The 13,679-nt window shown below is 44.3% G+C and overlaps 1 protein-coding gene and 1 long non-coding RNA gene across 2 annotated transcripts; one reads left to right on the top strand and one right to left on the bottom strand.

Annotated features, from left to right (window-relative positions):
• Positions 1-597: 597 nt before the first annotated feature.
• On the bottom strand, positions 598-6,286 carry lhx1a (LIM homeobox 1a). The gene is made up of 5 exons (XM_038275973.1): positions 6,117-6,286; positions 4,575-4,798; positions 3,937-4,220; positions 2,909-3,074; positions 598-2,196 (listed from the first exon to the last, which is right to left on the bottom strand). Exons 1-5 carry the CDS (start codon positions 6,284-6,286, stop codon positions 1,817-1,819), a joined length of 1,224 nt encoding a protein of 407 aa, XP_038131901.1. The 3' UTR covers positions 598-1,816.
• LOC119777177 lies at positions 6,146-10,600 on the top strand. Its single transcript, XR_005279890.1, has 2 exons — positions 6,146-8,121; positions 10,481-10,600. It is a non-coding gene; the product is annotated as an uncharacterized LOC119777177 (long non-coding RNA).
• Positions 10,601-13,679: the final 3,079 nt, after the last annotated feature.

The following is a 13,679-nucleotide window of genomic DNA, read 5'->3' as shown; positions in this document are numbered from 1 at the left end:
ATTTCCTTCAAACGATTACATCTTATTTTTAGGGTTCTTGATTATTATTGCCTCTATTTTCAAGGAAAACTTTGTCTGCATGAATCCCAGAAAGTTCTGTGATTCACTGCTTAGACGGCGGCAGCAGGAAGGCTGTGGTCACAGCAGACTTCCCTCCATCCTTCAGATAACGGCTCCCACTCATCAGATGACCTGAAGGAACTAGAAGAAAGTGGAAGCAGCTGTGCATCAGCATTAGCTGTGGAGTTACTCCCCCTTGTGTTAGCCTCAAACGCTTTCCTCTGCTGGAGAAATCTACCATCAGATGTCTTTTGGAAATGCTGCATCACAAACCTCCCTGCAAAGCAGATGTTCTGATATCATCTCCCATCTGACTTCTGTCTTTTCCTCACTTTGCACCAAGAGCTATTGCTGCTCCTCTCTGATGAGAGCTGAGCGGCCGATGCTGACCGCAGGTTCGCCTCTGCAGCCTGCAGCAGGGTGACGATGAGGGCCGCTGCTGAGAAAAGGCCCAGAATTCATTCTGCAGGTTTTCTAGTTTATTAGAAAAACAGTTTGCTGAGTTTATAGAGTGAATGGTCTAATATGCACTGCAGGTCACATCAGCTTAGCTTTATTCAAACATTAAAGACATGTGATGAAGACTCGATGCTCCAGCTGAGAGCCACCAGACCGACCATCCAGTTTTTCATAGTTTGAATTTTCATCTTTGATGACACAAAAAATAAACCTAAGTATGTTTATAGTAACACTTTGATGAAAGTAGACTAAAATAATTCAGTCAATTCCTCCTTTAAGCGCTGCAGCAGCGTCTGAGCTGTCATTTAAAATTTGGCAAATGTCTACTTTTCTTTAGTTTTTATTGTAGTTTTTCTTTTTCTGTAAACAACATCTCGTACAAACTAGCACAGTGAAGCACAACCCCAGAAAATGGATTTTTATCTCCATACAATATAAATGAAATCAATACAAAAGTTTGGTTGGTTGCTTGGAACATTTTATATCGATCAAGAGGTTCTAAAACACGCTGTCGAGACTTCAGGACTCCTGAATTTCTTAGATTACGTAAACAGTCGACTGTTCAAAGTCCTCTTTAGAACCCAGTAGAGAGTTTTTCGAAGGTAGATTTCTGTTCAACAGTTCAAGTTCATCTCCATCTGAAATAAAGGGCTTAGAGTCCACTGGGTCGTTGAACTGGTTTTACTGCATGTCGAAGGCAGAAGTCCTCACATTTGGTGGAATCTGTAAAATCAAATAAAAAGGGCCGTTTCCTCGGCCTTCGGGAACGGCTGAGCGTCGGCATGGCGGAGCCTCAGAAGGCCCAGAGGTGAGAGCGCCACTCAGCCGGGTCGGCCCAAACCCGCCGTTCTCTCTTCCACGGTCCCACATGTCTGCTTCAGCTTGGTGGACAGGAAGGGGTCCGGCTGTAAGGGGCCGCTGACAGGAAGCAGCAGGGGCAACATGGCGTCCAACGCTGGAGATAAAGCATGACGGGGAGGGGGGGGGGGGGGCTCTTTTTTCTTTAGCAGCCAGGATGAGCGAGGGATTAAAAGAAGCTATTAAACCACCGACACGTACAATACTGAACACAACGCTTTAGCACAGTTTGTATGCCTGATCAGGTTTGAAGAGAAAAGAATTTGAAGAAAAGCAAAGATGCCAACATAAATAAATAAATATAGATATAAAAACAGCAGTCTATGAAGTCGCCCTGTCCCCTCTGGCCCCCTCTGGGGCCCTCTGGGGCCCCCCGGCCACATCAACACCTCGTCCTGCCGTCCTCCGTGGCTGTAGATGGGTCCCCCATGCCCGACAGCTACCACACCGTCCCCTCGTTCATTTCTGAGGGCGGGTGGGACAGGTGGTTGTTGTATCCGCTGCCGTTCAGCGATAGTGAGGTAAAGGGTGGACTGGGGCCAAACACCTCAGAGGAGATGCTGTGCAAGGGCCCCGGGATTCCAGGCTCCGGGCTGGGAGAGTCCCCCGGGTGGTGAGACATGATATCAGAGAAGCGTTGAACGTCGGTGGACGGGTGATGGCCGGGCAGCGGGTGGTCCATGCCCCCCAGAGGGGTCCCTGTGGGGCCCGAGGAGGGCACGAAGGGGAGGTCCACCGGCGTCTGGGCCTGCGATGACGGAGCGCCCTGAGGGAAGAAGTCATAGTTCCCTCCGGGGCCGTAGTACTCGCTTTGATAATCTGCAACCCAAGAGGAGAAGAAGAAGTCAGCATCGGACTGGGAGGAACCAGAACCAGACTGCTGCCTGTTGGACCAGAACCACAGAACCAGACTGCTGCCTGTTGGACCAGAACCACAGAACCACAGAACCCAGACTGCTGCCTGTTGGACCAGAACCAGCAGAACCCAGACTGCTGCCTGTTGGACCAGAACCAGCAGAACCAGACTGCTGCCTGTTGGACCAGAACCACCAGAACCCAGACTGCTGCCTGTTGGACCAGAACCCCAGAACCCAGACTGCTGCCTGTTGGACCAGAACCCCAGAACCCAGACGGCACTGTGCCTCCTGTTATTTAAAAGGTTCTACAGATGAGAACCACTTTCACAAACTTTCTGTTTTCGATCAAAGCAAAGAGAAGCTCTGAAAATTAGCCCCCACACACACACACACACACACACACACACACACACACAGTGTAATAACACCAATGCTCATGTTTTGCTAAAATCAGCTCCAGTCTGATTAATATTTCTCCATTTCTTTTAGATTTTATTTTTCATGGATTCCATTTATTTTTTGTCTTTGTGTTTTTTTATTTTTTTGTAGAGAGCGGATTTAATATTTGTCTTTTTTTTCTTTCCACCAAATGAAATGTCAGCATTAAGCACTGAGCGGTAGAATCTGCTAAAGCTTCCAGTAGAAGCTTCTCCTCTCCAGGAGGAGATCCGTACCTCCATAGTAGGAGAAGGGTCCGTTGGGGAGCAGCTCTCCGGGCTCCAGCCGGTCCACTAACGTCCTCATCCGCCTCGGGCTGCGGAAGAAGGCGTGCCGCCGCGCGCCCAGCGCGCTCAGCTGCTTCATGCGCCTCTCTTTGGACCGACGGTTCTGGAACCAGACCTGAACAGAACACAAAGTTCCTGAATGCTTGAAAAGATGGCGAATTTATTCATTTAGTGAATTTATTCATTTAGTGAATTTATTCATTTAGTGAATTTATTCATTTCACTGAGCAGAAATTAGATTATTAGATTATTATGTTTCTCCTCATCGAAAAATAAACTAGATATTTTTCTCTGATTCATTAAAGGAGGAGAAATACCCCCCCCCCCCCCAACATACACACACACACATTGACTGTGGGGTGGGGGGGCTGTTACTGAGATATTAGCGGGTTTTCATTTTCTAATCTACAGAGCAGCTTTCTGTAATTAAACATCTTCCATTAATAATTTCATATTTTATAGGCACCAAAATCCGAGAATATTTTAAATCTGTTTTTATTTATCTTATTATTGATGAAGGTCAGAATTTTATTAATTGACTTTATGGAGGAGAAAAGTGGAAATAATTAAAGTATCGCTGCCGAAGAAGAAATAATAATAAGAATAATAATAACTAATATCAATATATAATATTATTAGATATTATTATAACTGAGTTATAATAGCGCCCAGAAAAAAAATATTTATGATCATAATAATAATTATTCATCTTTTCTGGTCACTATTAGAACTCAGTTCATCAGTAAAACCTCCAAAAAACTTCATGATGCATGATGGCTGCGCTCTGCCAGAACTCCCAGCAACCAACTGGTACCAGTTAGTACCAATTGGTTCGGCCCTCCGCGCGGGGCCAGCCAGCATTCCGGCCCCTCTGACTGAGGCCGTTTCCGAATAAAGCGGCCTGTTTGGGCCAGAGTCCGGCTGTAATTAGGGGCCCTGACCCATTCAGAGCAGAAGGTGGAGGGGCCCCTCCTCACCTGAATCACCCGCATGTTGAGGCCGGTCTCCTGGGCCAGCTGCTCCCGGATGTGCCGCGTGGGTTTCGGGGTGGCAGCGAACGCAGCCTTCAGGGTCTCCAGCTGCTTGGCCTTGATGGTGGTGCGGGGCCCCCGCCGCTTCCCGCCCAGGTTCTGGTCATCGTTCTCGTTGTTGACCGTCTCCTTGTCGGACAGGGCGGCCATCTCTGTGTCCTTCAGGACCACGTCATCCTGGAGCGGGTCCTGGGAGTCCGGGGACAGGCTGGGGTCGCTGCATGCGGTGACTGCGGGGACACGCAGAACAACGCAGCGGGATTTACATTCTAGCTGATCTGGTTCTACATCAGAAACAGGAAGATTTCAACTAAAATATCTGAAACATGATCTGAGCTTCAGGTAATTAAAATATGACTGATGAGAAAAAGATCAAACAAGAACAAAATTCTTATTAATAATTCTCACAAAACTAAGAATTAAACAATAATAATAATTATTATTATAATAACCTGGAACTAGTCATTTCTAACGCGTTAATTTCTACATTAAATCTTAATTTTTTTTAAACTTTAGTTGTTTTTTTTTATAATCCAATCTCATCTCGTCAGGTGTGTGGATAAAGTCCCGCCCGGCCACCGTACCTGACAGGAGGTTGGTGTCTTTCACGCTCATGTTGGTGAGGTAATCGTCCTTGCAAACGAACTTGTTTTCGTCTATGATGTAGAGCTCCTCTCCGGTGGAAAGCTGCTTGTTGCACATCATGCAGGTGAAGCAGTTCAGGTGGAAGACTTTGCTGCGCGCTCTGCGCACCAGGTCGCTGGGGGAGATTCCCTGCGCGCAGCCGCCGCATTTGGTGCCGAACCTCCTGAAAAAGGAGAAAAACACCTGATTTAAACTTCTTCACATTATTATTATTATTATTATTATTATTATTATTATTATTTCCTCAGCCTGAAAAGATTAAAGAAACTTTTCCCAGAATAAAACCGAAACATTTACTAATATCAATATTTCTGTCAGACGAAATAAAATAATAATTTTAGGGCCTTAATTCTTTAAATGAACATTTATTCCTTAATTTAAAAATTACAGCTAAATAAACATCATGTGGATTTCGGAGCTAAATCAGCATTTTTATCAATAATTAAAAGTTATTTTATGCCCAATATAATCATTATTATATATTTAATCAAATAATAACAATAAATGTGACATTTGTTCCATTTTAAGGTCAATCATTTTATAATTTTAACTGATTCTTTTCAGACAGTTTATTAATCTGACGGCTTCATTCTTCATCATCCGGCATCTTTTTCTTTTCCTCTGCGTCATCAGGTCCTGATCGTCTTTGGATTTTATTCCAAATCTCCTCGCGGTGATTTAAAGAGCGCTTTAGTTCAAAGGAGGAAGACCTCCAGTGTGTATTGGCAGTCTGTCATTGTTTAGTCTGTAGACTTGATCTAATCCACTTAGCATCTCCTCCTCAGCCGGACTGCGCAAACAGAGCAGGTACCGCTGCGGGTTTGATCCTGGCTGCGTGGAAAAATTCACCCACGTGTGATTTCCTCGCTTCCCTGTTTTCACGCCTTTTCTCGCTGAAGCGACGCGCTGGACGCTGCTGCGCTTTATGTTTATGTTTCCAAGGTTAGAAATTAACTGTTAGTCACTTTAAGATGAAATAGAGAAATAGAATATTTATCTGCTGTTGATGAATAAACTGATAAATATGAATAAAGAGGCTCTGATAAAAACACTGTTAATAAACACAATAAACATTCCGCGCAAACTGTCATTTTCTTTATCAAATTAGTTTTCATTGACCCTTACACACATATACACACTATATATATATATATATATATATATATATATATATATATATATATATATATATATATATATATATATATATATATATATATATATATATATATATATATATATATATATATATATATATTTTATATATATATATATTTTTTTTTAATATAATATTTGGTTCCGATTTTTCTACAGCTTCTCTTCTTTCTGCCACTTTCAGGGCCTGTAAACTGCTGATGGGAAATCTATTTTATTTTATTTATCAGTTCTTTTTTTTTACCTGCTGCCTTAACAAACCAACTGGTCCCAGTATAGTCAGAGCAGGTCCCAGTATAGCGCTCCCAGTTCCTCCCCGGTCTTACCTGAAGAAGTCGTTTTTGCAGTAGAGCCTTCCCTCCCTGGAGAAGCATTTCTCGGTCAGGTTGCATTTGCACTCGCAGCACTGAACACACTTGACGTGCCAGGCTCGGTCCAGCACGTTGAGCAGGAACCGGTCCAGGATAGGCCGCTCGCAGCCGGCGCAGTGGACCATGGCTTCGGCTGGCCTCGCGACAACCCCCCACGAGCAACGCGCGCGCACAAACCCAATCAGCGGCGCATTGACCGGGCGCGTGGGTTCTGCCTCAGCTGGTTCCGCCTCCAGCTCCCGGGTCAGTGTTCGCAGACAGGCCGGTCGATCAGCTGTCAGTCCGGATCCACATGAGCAGAAACGGCCTCAGAGCTCGGAACCCCCGCAGGGCATCAGTCCTTCCGTGGGCCCGGGGCGGAGCAGAGGCAGACCAGGTGCGGATGATCGGAGGCGGCTTGTTCTCCCCGGCGGTCGGAGGTGATGCATCGGTCAGCACGCAGAGCGCGCGCCGGTCAGCGGCACAGAAGAAAAGCTCTTCAGATCAAACATGGCTTCGATCCATCCTCAGCAGAAACAAACCAAACAGCCAGAGAAGTTCTCTCCCCTCCGGCGCGGCGCCGGATCCTGCAGCGGCGCCGGGATCCCCTCAGTCTCCGGTAGAGTGCGCGTGCCGGGATGTGACGGGGTCTCCGGTTCACTGTCTTGCTCCTAAAGCTCCAACACCAGCCTTATTCCCATCCTCCTGACGTCAGGTGGCGATCGGACCAATCAGAGCGGCGCCACGCGAGGAGCCATCAAAGCTCCCCATCAAAAGCCAGCCCGCGCGCTGCCCGCTATTTATGCCGAACACTCAGGACAGCAATTGTCAAGAATTTGCCTCCAAAGTGTCAAATGTTGGTGTGTCTGCAGGAGGCTGCGGGAGGCTGCGGGAGGCTGCGGGAGGCTGCGGAGCCTTGGAGGAGGAAGAGGAGCAGCTTCATCCACACTCCTCCACGCGCGCGCTCTGTTTACTTTTTGCAGAAAATCCGGAAGGCCTCCAACTTCATGCAGCTCCAGACCTGAACTGTTTGGACTCATCTCCCAGCAGGAGGCTGCGCACTGCCGGCGGCTTGGAGAGGAAGGCCGCTGCTGCTGCTGCTGCTGATGATGATGGTGATGATGATGATGGTGATGGTGATGATGATGATTGCATTGATGATGATGTTCCTCGTGCACGGAGGTGGCGCGCGCATCCCTGCCATGTTCTCTTGTGGAAGTGAAAGACTGAAAGGCTCGAATGTTGACAGCTGGTCCAGGAGCTGAATCCACTCCCACGCGGGAAGAACTCCCACTCTGAGCAGATAAGTCACCTTATTGTCTTACAAACATTTTCTGACATTTTATTTGCTCACAGAAAAGATAAACTGTTGCCATAAAGTTTAGAGAAAAGACATAAAATATACTGGACCCCCCCATTTAGAAGAAAACAGAACATTTGATCTAAAGCTAAAAGCTGTTATAGATGCGCTGAGAGTTAATCTGGATAATCTGCCAGGTCTATAGAAATATTGAAGCAGATTGACACTACAGGCTCCTCCAGGAATTCATGAACCGAACCAGTAATCCAGCAGCCAGTTGTTACTGGGAACGCTGGCGCAGCCTGTGGGCCCAGTAGCAACAAACCAAACTCTGTTCCTCTGCTTATCTCACGATGTTTCCACAGATTATGGAAATCTATTAAAGGGAGAAAGTCATAAGAATTGAAAAGGATTTTTTCCCTGTCGGATTAATTTGTAAGGAGAAAATCTAAACTTGTTTTTCTATGTCTTCCGCCTCTGGATGAAGATCAGGTGATTATGAGGAGGCAGAGGAACCAGAACCCAGCGGGTCATCAGGCCCTGATCGCTCCTCACTGCAGCTGCTTCTCTAAATTATTCTGACTAGATTAGGATTCATTCATCTGACTGACAGTAATGAGCCTCAGCTAACGGTCCGAGCTGCTCCACTTCCGTCCACCCGTGGCTCCGGCAGTGATCCACGTCAGTGCGTGGGTCCGCAGCCAGAACCGGATTCCGATGTGAACTGAGGCCAGATTATCGAACCGGCAGCAAACATTATTCCAGCCTCCAAGAAATCCGATGAGATTTATAGATTATAGATCATCTCCCTGCAGCTGTCCCTTCTCACCCCCCCACCCCCCCCCGGTGGGCCGATCAGAATCAGAAGGGGGGGGGCTTTGGTTTTATAAAGAATATAAGAAGTTTGAAATAATTAAAACATTAATAAATAATTATTAACCTTGATGGACCCACTGCTTATTATTATTATTATGATTATTATTATTATTATGATGATTATTATTATTATTATTATTATTATTATGATTATTATTATTATTATTATTATTAATAATAATAAATTTCATTGTTTCATGATTTTTTTAAGCTGAATTAAATGTTTAAATTTAGGACGTGTTTAAGTTACAGTAACAATAACTAATAAATAGCTTCTGTTCTTAAAAGCAATAATAAGGAGCAATTATTATTTTTCTGTTTTTCTTTTTGGTTGATTTTTTTTGGGGGGGTTAAAATAAAGTGTTTTATACACTTTTAATATATAAAAAGATTATAAACCAACCATTATTACTATTGATAATTTTATTGCTGCTGTTCTTCTTGCTGCCATCATAACCGTTTTATTTGAAATTCTGACATCCAATAAAAGCAGTTTTTATTTAATTTGCTTATTTTATTTGATAGTTTTGTTTTAATCTCCGTGACTAAAATCTAAAGTGTTGATGAGGAAAGAATTGCTGAGATGAGGAAGAGGATGGTGGAGAGGATCGGCCTTCAGCGGCTCCTCTGCTTTAGATTAATGGTCCTGCGCGATTATTCTGCAGTCGGGGTGAAAGGGCTGCGATCACTAATGATTATAATATAATGTGCAGCGATAACCGGTCCCTCTGAGATATGATCGGCCGCCGGCCAAAGCTCAGGGGAAGAGCCGCATGGCTGCAGAGCGCCTGATAGCTGCTGCTGCTGCAGCTGCAGCTGCAGGAAGGAGGAGAGAGAGACTGTTTGCTGCTGATACATGCATTAAAGTCTAGAGGAGGACGGCAGACCATCACTGATTGCTTTTTGCTTCCATTGTCTGTTTCCCAAAAAATATCATGGCGCCCAATAAAAAAAGAAAAAAAAAGAAAAACATTTGTAAAAAAGACATAAATGCAGGAGGAGTCTCAGATCAGATCAGCTTCTGATTAAACTGCGTTAAATTTAGCATTTCAATGAAGTTATGGCTGCTGGAAAATATTAAAATCAACGTTTGAGAAAATCTTGATGATTGTTTGCAGCAGAAACTGGGATTATTTCAAGGTTTTAAATCAAACAACATTTAAAGCATTAAAGACATTAAATGTTCCCTAAAAAAAAAAAAAAAAATTCATTTGGGAATCCAGATTAATTTCCTCCACTTTGAGCGAGTTGATAATAACCAATTATACATAATAAACCACGTGACCACAGGCCGATTGATCTCTGCAGACCAATCAAATAATTAGAAATAAAAACTAAAAGGCTGCAGCGATGATTTTTATTAGAACAGCTGCAGATATGCAGCAATATCTGTCTGTGTGTCTGTGTGTCTGTGTGTCTGTGTGTCTGTCTGTCTGTCTGTCTGTCTGTCTGCAGCCCAGATGATGGAGGCTGGAGGCCTGACAATCAGCCCAGTTGTCCAAACCTCCTCCGTCCTCCATGGAAGGAGGTGTGGAGCTGCTCCTCCTCTGAGCTGTGGGTCAGAGGAGGAGCAGCGGGCCTCCAGGAAGCAGCTGGATGTTCTCTACAGCAGCGCGTAACTTTGGAGAAGCAGATTAGGCAGAAAATCCCGAATCATTTTGGGAATAAAGTGATCAATAATGTAGCAAAGCAAAGCAAGTGACTGTTGAATGCACACTGCTGCGGCGCCGCTCCGTCATCCGTCTCCAGGATCCGCGGCTTCCCTTTAATGTCCCATAGATCAGCGGACAGACAAAGCTTTATTTCCACCAGGAGAGAAATATTTTACCTCCGCCTCGCGCCTTTATTTTGGAGAGGTGTCAGCGGCTGCAAATAAATGGCTGATGCATAAGCAAAGCGCTGCTTGCCTCGGCATGCTGCACGTCAGAGCGGGGCTGCGGGGATTTAGGGCCCCCAGGGGCCCAGCAGGGATGCCGGAGCCTCTCATGGAGTCAGAGCCCAGAATGCATTACTGGTACTGGCCCATTATTCCAGACTGGGAAAACATTTCAACACCAGGCTGCTTGGTTTTTCTTTGCTTTTATCAGCAGAAGGTTGATAAAAGTTCCATTTGTTTAAAGCTCTTTTTTATGAACTTAATGAGAAACGTTCTTTGTTCCAACAGACTGAAACACCTGGAGTGTTTGGGGCCCCAGCAGGTGAGGCTCTGACTGGGAGCAGCTTCCTCTGGATGGAGGCAACGTTTCCTTTAAAGGTGGAAAATAAAGGATTCATGGAAAAACTGCTGCTTGTTGATCTTTAAGCTGATTTATACTGAAACGCAACATTTGATGAAATCATTTTAATATAAAACAAACAATTAGCTTAGAGTTCATTTAGATTCTTTCTCTCTCTGAATAATATTTATTCATCCAGTTTTTGTTTTATAGGAGAAAATAGTTCAACCTCAATTTATGACATAAACTCTGCAGGAAAATGTTTTATTCTTTATAATGAGTCGCTGCTACACTGTAAAATCTCATTCTTAAATCAGTTCAGATAATTAATTCAAACTATTGAATAGAAAAATCTGACCAGGTATTTAATCCCTGTTTTCAAGGTTACAGGAATATTTTCTATTGATATATTTTATCATCTTTCCTACAGTCACTAAAGTTACTATTGATTGAATTAATCAGTATTTAACATGATAATGCTGCCATGATGGCAAACCGATCATCCAGCTCATCCTAATCTCATTCCATAATCTGCTCCCGCTGAAGTTGAACAGTCTGGATTTAATCCAACATGTTAGCAGCAGCGCTAACCAAACCACAGCTAACTAATCAGCCAATCAGAATCTGCACAAATATTTCTTGATTAAAGTTCATTTGTTCCTTTTCACTGTTCTTAATCTGTTAACAAATAATTTGGATTAATCCAAAGGTTAGACTGAAATAGCTAAAAATAAACAGCTGTGGCTCATTAGCCTATTAGCATTAGCAGAAACATTGAGTGAGAATAATGAGCTGGAACATTCAGGTTCCTGTGGATCCGTCAGCAGCGTAAATAAAAGAGATAAAATAAAAATAATCTGTGATATGAAAACTCTTCTCAGAAGGTTCATCCGCTGCTAACTCGCTTACATCGATTCAGATTTCCTCTCTAAGCAGCAAACAGGATTTAGTGAGCAGCTGGAAGCGGAGCGCCATGTTTCCCACATGCTAAACAGGAATCTTAAGAAGAAATTTACAGCATTCCTGAATCGCTGCATATAAACATTTCATCAGAGCGTTGCTGTGTTTGATTATTCAGCAGATAATCTGCTGCAAACTGGGATTCCTCTACAAATGAGCAGGGATTCTAACTAGCATCTTTAATTGATTACTGCCATACGAGCAACTTTTCATTTTAACGGGACAATTTATTCGTGGGAGGAGATTATCAGGGGGGGGGGCTCTATGAGCCTGCATCTACTTTCTGAATTTGGGGAGGAGGAGGTAAATCCTCTGGATGGGATTGGCAGTCATGCCCCCCCCGCCTCCCGGATGGAAGTGGCCGTCCACGCAGTGACCTTCCTGTTGAGGGGGGGGGGGCTCAGTGGATTACCAGATAATGACACTGGAACCTGCATTAAGATTCACATTCACCGTCTCTCCACATGACCCCGTTCCCCTTCGTCCCAGACCTCCCAGTCCTTCTGGCTAAATGGGAGAAAAACAGATATTTGACTTTCTGCTGAGATTTTATTCATCTTTGAGCCGCAGGAGGTCGTCCAGCTCCCAGCGGAGCGGGATCTCTCATCCTGACCACCGAGACCACGGCCAGTCTGTAGACGACGGTCAGTCTGTAGACCACGCTCCAGTCTGCGTCCATCAGACTGAAGACCAACAGCTTCATGCTGGTTCTCTGAGCTCCTGCTGAGCTGAGGGGAGGTGGAGCTGCTCTGCTCTGAGTTTGGGATGAGAAGTTAGTGTCTGAACTCTCCAACATTTTAAAGGAATAGTACACCCAAAACATGATTAGCCTTCATTTTCTACTCACCCACATGCTGAACAACACTCTGGAGTACTTTTTTGATATCTCAAATGCATCTGGAGATCGGGGAGGCTTCTTGCTGTCTGCTGACATTCAAATAATGGAGGTCTATGGCGCCCGAGGCAGAAAGGTCCATAAAAGTCCACAAAAAACGTGTCAATATTCCTCCATACTGCTCGTCCAATGTATTCCAAGTGTCCTGAGTGGGTAGCATCCAGAATTTACTCGAAACGAAGTCATTTAGAATGTTTTTAGAGCATAAACAGTAGTGTATAGGATTTCCTAAAAGCGCGTTCATGACTCTACGGAAACCGCGGCAGACCAACCCAGATGAAAGTGCGCATTCAGCTCTACAAAGAACTCATGCTCTTCCTCAACACTGAAGTCCTCAGACATTTTTCTTTCGTTATTTCTTTCTTTGCACAGGTAAACAGCACATTTCTTCTTCTACGCTTGCATTATCGGCAGAGCAGACGCTGAATGCGCACTTTCATCTGGTTTGGTCTGCCGCGGTTTCCGTAAACTCGTGAACGCGCTTTCAGGAAATCCTATACACTACTGTTTATGCTCTAAAAACATTCTAAATGACTTTGTTTCAAGTAAATTATGGACGCTACCCACTCAGGACACTTGGAATACATTGGACGAGCAGTATGGAGGAATATTGACACGTTTTTTGTGGACTTTTATGGACCTTTCTGCCTCGGGCGCCATAGACCTCCATTATTTGAATGTCAGCAGACAGCAAGAAGCCTCCCAGATCTCCAGATGCATTTGAGATATCAAAAAAGTACTCCAGAGTGTTGTTCAGCATGGGGGCGAGTAGAAAATGAAGGCTAATCATGTTTTGGGTGTACTATTCCTTTAAAGCTTCTAGTTTGAACTGATTATAGAAAGTTTCTAGAAGCGTTTTCAGCCAATATAAAAAATGTTGGTGAAACTAAAGCAGTTTATTCTGGTTCTGGTTCTGTCCATCTCTGGTTCCAAGGAGTTCTACTGATACCGCATCAGACCAAACCTCCCCGCCCCCCCCAGCAGGAGCAGCTTCTTCTTCAGACGTTTAACCGTCTTTCATTTTTCCATCATTTCTGCTCACTAACAGACTTCTGAGCAGAAATCTGGATAATCTGTAAAACGTAGATTTTCTAGTTACATCCTGATATATTCTAAGCTAGATTAAAGGAGGGCTGCCGTCTTTTATTCTTACATCTATGCTACGTTTGCCCAGCGTGGCTGTGCTCCTTCGGCCTCATGCTGTGAGCAAATGTTAATGGGATAGTTATGCGGCCGCATGGAGAAGCTTCTCCTCTCCTCACTCTGCCTGCAGATAAGTTGAAAAGGCTATA

The sequence above is a fragment of the Cyprinodon tularosa genome, unplaced genomic scaffold (assembly GCF_016077235.1).
Source record: "Cyprinodon tularosa strain WSP-4 unplaced genomic scaffold, ASM1607723v1 ctg1217, whole genome shotgun sequence".
Classification (NCBI taxonomy): Eukaryota; Metazoa; Chordata; class Actinopteri; order Cyprinodontiformes; family Cyprinodontidae; genus Cyprinodon; species Cyprinodon tularosa.
This window is presented reverse-complemented; position numbering and strand designations above follow the sequence as displayed.